The 11733-nt window shown below is 42.5% G+C and overlaps 1 protein-coding gene across 1 annotated transcript; it reads left to right on the top strand.

Annotated features, from left to right (window-relative positions):
• Window positions 1-1455: 1455 nt before the first annotated feature.
• aebp1a (AE binding protein 1a) lies at window positions 1456-11521 on the top strand (the record flags this gene model as incomplete). The annotated part of the gene is given in 17 exon segments (XM_065965491.1): window positions 1456-1521; window positions 2424-2483; window positions 2590-2649; window positions 3886-3963; window positions 4113-4222; window positions 4330-4469; window positions 5344-5428; window positions 5518-5662; window positions 6046-6125; window positions 6208-6331; window positions 6634-6830; window positions 7073-7246; window positions 7334-7459; window positions 7547-7793; window positions 8674-8813; window positions 9742-9841; window positions 9960-11521. Coding segments are annotated over 17 exon segments (2504 nt in total), but the record flags the coding sequence as incomplete, so codon positions are not given.
• Window positions 11522-11733: the final 212 nt, after the last annotated feature.

Consider the following 11733-nt stretch of genomic DNA (forward strand, 5'->3'; position numbering starts at 1 on the left):
TTTAGATCACGCTCATTCTGTGTCAGTTTACATGAAATGTGAAGCTACGAGCTAACTAAAGAGCGCTAACATTAGCATGCTAACACAACAATGTGAAGCTACGAGCTAACTAAAGAGCGCTAACATTAGCATGCTAACACAACAATGTGAAGCTACGAGCTAACTAAAGAGCGCTAACATTAGCATGCTAACACAACAATGTGAAGCTACGAGCTAACTAAAGAGCGCTAACATTAGCATGCTAATACAACAATGCAGGACACAGGTGATTGCAGCTTAAAGGTGCACTATGTAGGTTGAGAAATATGAAAGTTGGAGAAGTGTACAGATTCTGTGGTATATGTTCAATACACAAACTGTCCTCAGAGGAACATTTGGTCCCTGGATCACTGTTTGAAGATAAAATGATACGCGAGACGTTATGGTAACTCTCCTGGTAGCTTTTCAGCTCTAAACAGTGTTCCAGGGAAACCATTTTTTCCTTTGAATAAAGTTTGTATATTCAGTTCAGAAAATATAGCATAGAATTGTTTCACTTCTCCAACTTTCAAATTTCACCACAAAACTCCAGAGTGCACCTTTAATGGTGTTTAATTATGGTGCATTCTAATCAACAACTCCTTCGTGTGAACGCGAGAGGAGGGGGGTTGGAGGTGTGTCTCTGGAGGAGAGCGGAGGCTTCAGTATGGAGGAGGCGTGGCCAAACAGTTTGTTTTGGTTCCATCCTGAAAGCTCAGAATAGCACATTCTCCCTTTGACATTTACACTCTGTGGTTTTATAAAAAATGGCATATTTAAAAAAAAAAGATTACAGCTTCACAAGTAAGAAAGGACACAGGATTCTTCATCGTCTATTCTTGTCCATCAACAAAATGAGTCTTAAAGTTACCTGAAAAGTTTTACAAACAGATCAAAGGACTAAATACTTAATGATTAATGTGATTTCTGTATGTGCAGTATGTGTTTCTTTTACACACAGAGACAGGTGATTACATTTTGAAGCATTAAATCTTAGTAATAACGTTAACTTGTTGATGTTTTAGTTTTAATGCACCGTTTGACTGGTTTACAGCTGCTTCCTTGTCGTCTGTTCCGTTCAGTTGACCGCTCTAAGAAGCCAATGAATCCCCTCAGAGTTAAACTCCACATCTCGGACCTCAGAACCAAACGTTTCATGAAGGTTTTTACAACGAGAGCTCTGAAAACAGGAGATTTTATGCCGTGAAGGATGTAAAAAGATACTCCCATTTTCAGGATTACCGCTTTGCTCGACGAGACAGATTTACGATGTGAATGTCCTCGACTACTGGGGCAGATTTTAACAACACTGTTTTTTAAGTTTTATTGAGTTGTTTCCTGCAGATATATTCCCATCATCATAATGCATCTCTCTGGACCTTTACCAAAACACCTTCATGATTCTGTCTCTGATCAGATCTCCATGTGTTTCCACAGATGAGATCCCTGCTGGATACCCTAAAAAAGAAGCCACGACTACAGAGGTTATCATGTACATACCAGGTACCCCTCTGATACACGATGTGTGTTTTTAGTAGTCTGTATAATAACGATAAAATCTCACCTTTCAATTAAATTAAAATGAAATGAAATGAAATGAAATGAAATGAAATGAAATGAAATTAGATTAAATTAAATTAAATTAAATTAAATTAAATAAATAAATAAAATAATCATTTAATTTAATTTATTCAATTAATAGTCTGTATAATAACGATAAAATCTCACCTTTAAATTAAATAAAAATTAAATTAAATTAAATTAAATTAAATTAAATAAGATAAAATAAGATAAAATAAAATAAAATAAAATAAAATAAAATAAAATAAAATAAAAAAATAATCATTTAATTTAATTTAATCAATTAATAGTCTGTATAATAACGATAAAATCTCACCTTTCAAGGAAGCCAAGGAACACTTTACATCAGAACACAAACAAAGATAATTAAGCCTAGTTGAACAAGAGAGTTTTGAAAAGTTTTTTAAAACACGTCCGAGGATGTAGCATTGAGGATCTCTCCCAGTGAGAGTTAATAAGGTCAGAGAGACACTGGAGGTAAAAGGCTGTGCCGAGATTTTTAGGGGAGGATTTTGTTTCTGATGCGAGACTTAAAGGTCACATTCTGCAAAATCCACTTCACCATGTTCCTCTAACTCTAACATGTGTCTCTAGTCTGTCTACAAACCCCCCAATGATGAGAAAAGTCCATCCTCTCCGTCTTTTTCCTGTTCCACTTTTCAGAAAATATGTGCTCCAACAGGCCGTTTGGAGATTTTTTTTGCAGATTTTCTCAGTGATAATGGTATTGATCTAAAAGGGTTTCTCTGGTTTACATGATTATTGGATGATTTCATGACATCAGGATGAAGAAAACTCTTATCATCTCTGTGCTTGTGTTTCAGAGGAAACCACTGTTGTCCCGTACGTTGGCCCGTGGTATGAAGAATATGATTATGCAGATTGTAAGTCCATCGTGGGATAAACTCGGCTCTACGTATCATGAATGCTTTGGTTTGAGATTCTTGCTGCAGGATGATCTGATTTCTGCGTCTGATATTTTTCATGCAGTGGCAGCTAAGAAGCAAGAAGAGGAGGAGGAGAGAGCGAGGAAGGAAAAGGCAGAGAAAGGTTTGGATTTGGATTTTCTTCACACTTTGAGTTCCTGAAATGATGAGGTAACTTTTGGAGTTTAGCACCAAATGTGATTTACTGAGCTGATGTGAGAATATAATCAGGAGAATTCAGCTCGAGCAAGTGGGAGGGGGAGGTGACGCGTATTCTGTTTTTTGTTTTTGTTTTTTTTAATGCATTTATGTAGAGACAGGACAGAAGACAGAGTTGGAAATCGAGCAGAGAGAGAGAGAGGGGAATGACATGCAGGAAAGGAGCCACAGTTGTTTATCGAACCCGGCCCGCCCCCTTCGAGGACTACATCCTCTGTACATTTGGCCGCTAGGCCACCACTGGCACCCAATACTAGATATTTTGTTGAAAAAAAAATACATTGAGAGATTTTTGTCTTTAATTCTCCCGTTTTATTACAAACAATGACGAGAAAGAATGTGGTAGGTAGGATTAAAACCTGAGCAGGGTAGTGTCTCAAGGCTCGAGACCACTTTTTGAAGGTCTCGTCTCGGAATCGAAAACATTTTTAGTCTGTCTTGTCTCGGTCTCAGACTGGGCGGACTCCGGATTTTAAATCAAGACCACTACTGAAAATACCTCTTCCTAAAAGAACTCATAACTTCAATTAAGTTGTAGTTGGATTTTTATCCCCCGATTACGACCGCAACCTTCCCCGTACAGTTTAAGTGACACGCCCGCTCCACACAACATGATGATTTGTCAGTGATATTTATGGTCTTGTCTCGGTGTTGGTCTTGTCTCGGTCTCGGGTATGTCTTGCTCTCGGTTAGTGTGGTCTTGAATCCAACACTAGAGCAGGGAGGACGAGCGGCTCTGTTCTGTGTCGTCTTGTTGATTTTATACGAGGCTCAGACTTCAGCTGGACGATGTTCTAGTGATCTCTAGAAGCCGTTAGGGAGGAGCGTTTGATAAACATCTGCTCAACTGTGACTCAACATTTAGGCATTTTCAAGATCAATCAAATTAAAAAGTTCCACTTTGAATCCAAACAAACAGCACGAACAGAGCTCGAAGACAAGAACTCGAGCAGACTGATCTGACCCATATTTTAGACTGAAAACACATGAGGAATGCACGAGTGGGACGAAGGCTGAGCTGTTTCGAGCACATATGGAAATATTTTGTGTGGCGGCGGTGGGTTGAAGAGTGAGGTCCATGTAAAAAAAAAAAAAAGCAAACATGTTTTGACACATGTTGTTTTCTCATTACGCTGAGAAGCTGAGCGGCTGAGGAAGCAGTGGGAGGAGGAGGAGGAGGAGAGGCTGAGGCAGATGTCAGTGCCTGTGGAACCAAAAAGTAAGAGAAGTACTCTGTCTTTACATGTTTTTAACGTTTAAATGTCTTAATACGTGCAAAACAAAAGGAAGAAATTAACAACACGTTTCCTGCCATAGAGACAAATGAGCGTTTCAGAGTCAAACAGATCCTGTTTGTGTTTTCTTCAGACTGTCCTCCTCTGGGTTTGGAGTCCCACCGGGTGGAAGAAGACCAGCTGCTGGCCTCCTCTCAGTCCCACCACGGCTTCACGGCTCAGAGGGGACGACTCAACATGCAGGTGAACATTCATCTTAGCACGCCACTCTTCAGGGAAACAAACAGGAAGTCGTCTCGTCAAAACGTTTGGGAAAAAAAAACAAAGATGAGTAATGTCGCCTTCTGCAGGGCTCAGATAACGAGGACGACCTGTACGGCGGTGCATGGTGTGCAGAGCCGGAGGACACGAGCCACTGGTTTGAGGTCGACGCCCGACGGGAGGTGGAGTTCACAGGAATCATTACTCAGGGGAGAAACTCTGATACAGTGTGAGTCCTGCTTCATACATTTAATCCATTAATGCTGCTGAAACCTTTGGATTCATCGTTTCGACACATTGACATCATCTTTGAAATTCCGGTGAAGCCAGCCGTTAGCGATAAACGACTTCTAGCCAAGACTTCCTTTTTCCATGCAAGTTTTGATGTCCAATTAGTAACTGTTACGTAGATGGAAATAAGCAGACCGGGTGACATTATTGTTGTGAGCTTGGAATGATAGTGTGCTGTCTGGGATGACACCCAGACTCTTAACATGAGGGGAGGGAGAAACTGAGGAGTGGTCAATAGCCAGAGAAAAACTGTCGAGTTTGGAGATTGTTGATTTGGTGCCGATGAGGAGAAGCTCGGTTTTGTCAATAGTTTGTAAATAGTAAGTTACACGGAGGCTTCACTCTGGATATCTTCAGTAGTATGGAACCGGTAAAATACTTTCTGCAGAATAAATACTAGAAGGCTGGAGGAGAAACTCTGAATACATCTATCCATCGACTTCTTGATAATTCCGGTGAAGCCACCTCTCAGCGATAAACGACTTCTGGCCAAGACTTACTTTTTCTGTGCGCTACTTTTTTTGATGTCCACTAACTTTAGAAACGTACATGTGCTCAGTTCCAAAGTGAAGCAAAAATGACTCTTTCTGCAAAACGCAGTCATTTAGTTCATCACTTCCCTCGAAGCAGCATCTGTTCATCTGTTTCTGGTGAGGCTCCGTTTTACTGTAAATAGTAAGTTACACGGAGGCTTCACTCTGGATCACTCCAGTGGTAAGAAAAAAATAACCTGCAGGTCATTACTGAAATAACAACATCATGATGCGTTGAAAGCTAAATTAGCTAATAATTTTGTCTTATTTTCTCCCTAGTGAGGATTTTGTGTCGACCTACTTTGTGGCCTTCAGTAACGACAGTCGTGACTGGACAATTCTGCACGACGGCTATGCTGAATGGGTGAGAAGACAACAAAACTGTTTAACACAACGACCTGACTCGGGTGTCTTTAATTCACTCCTTCTGTTTCTGTGATATTCCCTCTGCAGTTGTTTTACGGGAATGTGGACAAAGACACGCCAGTGATGAGTCAGTTTGCCGTTCCTGTCGTTGCGCGCTACATCCGCATCCTGCCTCAGAGCTGGAACGGCAGTTTGTGTCTCCGAGCCGAGGTCCTCGCCTGTCAGCTTCCAAGTCAGTATGACAAGACGACACTAACAGTCTAAAGTTCACATCTGTAAGATTTTAAAAACCCTTGATTAGAGTTTGCAGATTTCAGCGTTTGCAGGTTCTTAAAGCCTCATGAGTCAGAGCTTTATCGTTCCTTTGAGGAATACGTCACCGTCCACTGGAAGTCAAAACAACTTTTTCCCCAAAGTTGGAGCAAGAACAGCTTTATTCAACAAAAGGCGGTTTCACAACATGAACTGCATAACCTCAGTGTTGAACAGAGTTACATAACTGTGACTGAAAATTGCCAAGTTTTTCCATTTCCCAAAACTGAAAGCCAAAGGAGAAAAACTAAGGTGTCAGCTATAAAAAATGTGGTCCCAATTTCAGCGTGTTGCTTTTTCCAGGCAGCTACCGCAGTGAGAACGAGGTCACCTCAACGGACGACCTGGACTTCAGACACCACAACTACAAAGAGATGAGACAGGTCTGATTGATAAAAAGTCTGACTGATAGACTGATAAGAATGCAAAGAACGATGTAAAAACCATGTTTCTACTCGTTTCCAGATGATGAAAGTGATAAACGAAGAGTGTCCAAACATCACAAGGATCTACAACATTGGGAAAAGCTCTCAGGGCCTGAAGATGTACGCCATGGAGATCTCCGACAACCCCGGAGAACACGAGACAGGTATGAGATACACAAGATTCACAAATCTTTAGAAATGTTCCAAGTTTTTTCTCTGGTTAAGTTCAGCGATTCTTTGGCCCCCTTTGATGACCATAAGTTTGGGGGAAAGGGAAGAGGGCTTAAAAGTGCCCATAAAGTCAATGCCCGAGTGACCGAAACATTCTAGGTTGTTCATATAGATCCTCAAATCTTTATCTTACATTCTTTGCTTATTATTGTAGCAAGATACAAAATTGAGGGTCTTTGGTAAAGCTGCAAAATCTGCATTTTTACATTTGAGTTTTCCTTTTCTGTTTCAAAAGGTGAACCTGAATTTCGGTACACGGCTGGTCTTCACGGTAATGAGGCACTCGGTCGGGAGCTTCTTCTCCTGCTGATGCAGTTCTTGTGCAAGGAGTACAACGATGACAACCCAAGAGTGCGCCGCCTGGTGGAAGGTGTGAGAATACATCTGGTGCCTTCGCTTAACCCGGATGCTTACGAGCTCGCCTTTGAGATGGTAAGACACAAACGGATTAGTCCAAATACTGGTATCTTTTCTTTCCACTCTCAAAACTCTCAGGAACTTAGGATGTGGTGTTAAAACAGGAAGAGGGGCTGATTATTGCAGGGTTGAAATGCATTATGGGAAATGTAAGATTTCTCTTGTAAGTTCCTCAGCGTGCTTAATAGAAAGAGTACTTTCAAAGCATTCTCCACAATATCTAACTTTTTAAATTGATCCTTCTTCTTGTGCTTCAGGGCTCAGAAATGGGGAATTGGGCGCTGGGCCACTGGACTGAAGAAGGTTACGACATCTTTCAGAACTTCCCAGACCTGAACAGCCTTTTGTGGGGAGCCGAGGACAGAGGCTGGGTCCCTCGTATCGTTCCCAATCACCACATTCCCCTCCCAGATAACGCCCTCAATGGCTCTGTGAGTTTGTTTCTGCCACCTATGGCTTTTTTTGACCCCTTTAACCCTACACTAATTCAAATATTAAAGCATTTGTTTCTCCCTTAGCTTGCCACTGAGACTAAAGCCATAATTTCCTGGATGGAGCGCACACCGTTTGTGCTCGGAGCCAATTTGCAAGGAGGAGAAAAACTGGTCGCGTACCCTTTTGACATGCAGCGTCCACCAATTTCTGTAAGACCATTTCACGAGAAAGCAGTCACACATAGATAACCTCCGGTATTCTGCAGCCTAGAATAATATTCTCTTAATTTTGTCAAGCAATCAGATAACCGCCGTTGGAGAACGAATGGCGAGATGAACGAGGAAACGTGGGCTCGCATTCAGCGGCAGAACGAGGGAGCTCTGAGAGAGACGCCGGACGACGCCATGTTCCGATGGTTGGCGATGTCGTACGCCCACAGCCATCTGACCATGGCAGACACGTACCGGGGCTCCTGCCATGGTGATGATATCACAGGGGGACAGGGCATCGCCAACAGAGCCAGCTGGAAGCCAGTGGTGGGCAGTAAGTGCCGATACGTTGAGCATCAAGGAAATATTTCACGTTCATATTTTTCCCAGAAGTCTCTGTAATCGATTACTGGAATAATTTGCCAAGTGTGGTGTAAAGAAGTTGATGTAAGCCCCAATGGTTTGTTGGCTACCATTTTGAGCCTTCTAGTTCAACATTTTAACAGCTCCATCATCGTTTGTTGAGCCACAAGTGACTTTAGCTGGGTAGAGATAGAAAACTTTTTGGAAGGTCTAAATCTCGATAGAAGTGTCAAATACAGGTAAAGCATACCCTACTTAATCAACTCATAACAAGTGTTATCTCGAGACACTTTACAAAAGAGCATATGGGATAATATGCTCAACTTTGTATTCCTCATGTTCCTGTTGTCCACACTTCCTCGCCGCTGAGGTGGAGGTCGGAGCAGGCCATGCATGAATGAGGACAGCGGTGGTTGTGGGGACGACACAGTCCGATGGGCGAGGCTGGGTGTTGGGTAGTGGTTGAGGGACGACACAGTCCGATGGGCGAGGCTGGGCGTCAGGCAGTCAAGTTGGGCGTCGGCGGTGTTTGAGGGACATTACAGTCCTATGGTGGAAGCTTGGCGTTGGGTAGTGGTTGAGGGACGACACAGTCCGATGGTTGAGGCTGGGCGTCAGGCGGTGGTTGTGCTAATTTCTTTTACTCTTTTCCACCATTTTGCCTAATCATAGACAAAAGCGTGGACAAATACCTGTCTCCTAAAACCAAGTTGGTTAAGGACCAAATGCCAAAATCCAGGCTTAAAAAAGGCTTCCAAAAACCATCGGACTACGTTTACTTCTTACATGCAGTCTACGGTTTTGAACTAATCGTTTATTTCCTATCCTTTACTTGGCGACCTCTTCCACAGGTATGAATGACTTCAGCTACCTGCACACCAACTGCTTTGAGCTGTCCGTCTTCTTGGGCTGTGACAAGTTTCCTCATGAAAGTGAACTTCCCCTCGAGTGGGAGAACAACCGCGAGGCTCTGCTGTCCTTCATTGAACAGGTGAGAAGTACGAGTTTGAGTCCTCAACATTTTTCTTGTGGATCATCTTGACAAACATTTGCTGATCAGATTTGGTAATTGTGTCTTTTAATGTCTAATAATGTATTTTTTGTATTAGTATGTTTGGCTGCTCCTTGATTGTGCTGCTGCCTGTCTCGCCCAGGACGCTCTTGAAAAAGATTTTAAATCTCAACGAGTTTCTTTCCTGGTTTATTTAAAGAAAAATTCAAGCCTTGCCAACTGCAACGTATATCTTCAGTATTTTGCGGTTTAGTAAAATTTTCTGATATGAGGTCTGTGATGTAAATCCCTCACTGGTGCGTTGGTTTCAACCAGCAATAGTTAGCTGGCTAGAGCTCAAGGGCGGATCAACTGTAGCAGCAACAACTACTAGAAGTATCCAGGCTGAAAAAAACCTGAGAATTATTGGAAGCAAAGTTTGAGGCTCCAGATGGCAAGACTACAACTACAACCAACCTTAGAGCGGTTTAATGGTACTCTAATGGTACTGTGTTATTGCACATTCACCACTGTGTTATTGCACATTCACCACTGTCATCACAGCAAACTTACATCTCTTACCTCCAGCAAGTATTTTTACATTCAGTTAACAAGCCTGAATAAATGTTGTATTTAATTTTTAATTAACCAGTAGGAATGTTAAGTTAAATCCTTGATGTATAAATCTCTTCGTATTCTTATCTTTTATATTTTAAGTACTTATTTATGTATCTATTCTTATATTGTTTTATTTGCTTTGATAACATGCTGCTGTAACACCACAATTTCCCAGTTTGGGATCAATAAAGTCATTCTATTCTATTCTATTCTAATGCAGCGTTACGACCACCTTTAAATGTCATGTACAGTTAAAGTTGATGTGCTTGGTATTGGCCATTGTACTGTAAACATATTGTCTCCTGTGCAGGTAAACCGGGGTATAAAAGGTGTTGTGAGAGACACGGAGGGAAACCCACTGTCTAATGCGACCATCACCGTGGAGGGAATACGCCATGATGTCAGAACTGGTACGTTGGGTTTCAACAAAGATTCTTTTTCAAAAATAACTTTCCTGCATTTTGAAACCATTTTAGATCCGGATCCCAAACATGACACTCCCAAAAATATTTGTCACTTACATTTCAGCTCTAGGAGGAGATTACTGGCGTTTGTTGAATCCCGGAGAGTACCGAGTGACCGCCAAAGCTGAGGGCCACACCCCTCAGACCAGACTGTGCATGGTGGGCTATGACTCCGGAGCCACTCCGTGCAGCTTCACTTTGGCCAAATCCAACTGGGACCGCATACGACAAATCATGGCCATCAACGGCAAGAGGCCTATCCGGCTCGTGCCCAAACCGAGCCTGGTGAAAACGACCCCGGTGCCCGTAGTTCAAACCACTACGGACGGTCACGCCGCCGCTCAGAGGGCGGAGAGACTCAGGCGGCTCAGGATCATACGGTTACGAAGGCTGCGTCTGCAGAGATTACGAGGCGGTTTTGGTACCACTACTGCAACCACAACGACGACGACAACAACAGCAACAACAACCACAACAACAACCGCCCCAACAACGAAACCAAAAACAGAGACAACAACCTCTTGGTACGAATCGTGGTTTCCTGTGGACAGTTGGTCGACTGAGAACCCGTTTGACAGCATCATCTTTGACTCTGGGCCCACACAGGACTATCCTTTCGAGTACACCATCGATTGATTTCTACATTCAGTGACCTCACATGTATGTTACACAAAGACCCTCACCATTTCATAACGCTCCAACTTCACGGCTTTAAAATATTTTTAATCTTTCAAAATGTCTTCACTTATTTTAGCTGTTTTCACATCTGCACTCCTGAAAATATCTAGATAATCTCAGGAGGACTGCTCCGGATATTCTCCTGATCTGGTTGTTCACACATGACCCTCACAACAAGAGACTATCCCTGTCAGACAGGAGGGGGGGGGGGGGGGGAAGTCTCCTGAGGTAAGACGAAGCAGCATAGTCCTCTATATGACGCTACAATGAGAATATGTGTCTTTGTATCAACGCTACGTGTAGTTGAAGAGAATCTCAATGTGAAGTAAAGAGAGGAGAAGAACATCCTGGAGAACAGGAAACATGCAGCAGCAGGTTGATTAGAGCACGGAGATGGTAGAGGTGGCGTGCAGACAGTCTATGGTCGTGCAGCGATCACAGGGAATAAAGGTCACCACCCCCTCCCACTGGCCCCTCCCACTGGCTCCAGGTGAATTCTCCTGATTATATCCTGCTGTGTTCTCACATCAGTTCACTCTGACTTTCTGCAGAATAAATACGAGGAGGCTGGAGGAGAAACTCCGGGTGAAGAGAGAAACATTCAGAAGTTTGAGTGATCACATGACGCTCCTCCTCTGGGATATATCTGGAGTTTTTCAGGAGTTTTCTTGCATGATTGGTTAACATTTGGAGTTTAAACTAATATGACATTAATGGTAATTCTGGTATTTTTAAACCTGGGACATTTTTTACAAACATTTTGACTTAAAAGGTAAAGTTTTGGGATGGCAGAAAGTCCGAGCAAACGTGACAAACAGGATGTGATGAGGTACTTCACAGGCGTATGTTTGATTTTATATTCGTTGCGGTGGAATATTTGGACTCAGTTTAACTGGATTAATGTTCTGCTGAATGCTTTGGATTGAAATAAAGATATTTTCTAAATAACCTCCGTCTGTGTTTTGTTTCTGGTCACTACAGGAGAAGGTTAACAGGTTAACCTCAATGTCGGCCATTTTGACAGACGTCGGCCAATCGGTAAAGACTGCAGAGTGAACCGATGTCCGCAGCCGATGTTTATTCGTCATGGCGTACATATTTAATGATGTTCAACCCCTAACCACTGATTTAAAGAAGAGGAGGTCACCTGTTGGACAAAC

Source organism: Labrus bergylta, chromosome 17 (genome assembly GCF_963930695.1).
Source record: "Labrus bergylta chromosome 17, fLabBer1.1, whole genome shotgun sequence".
Classification (NCBI taxonomy): Eukaryota; Metazoa; Chordata; class Actinopteri; order Labriformes; family Labridae; genus Labrus; species Labrus bergylta.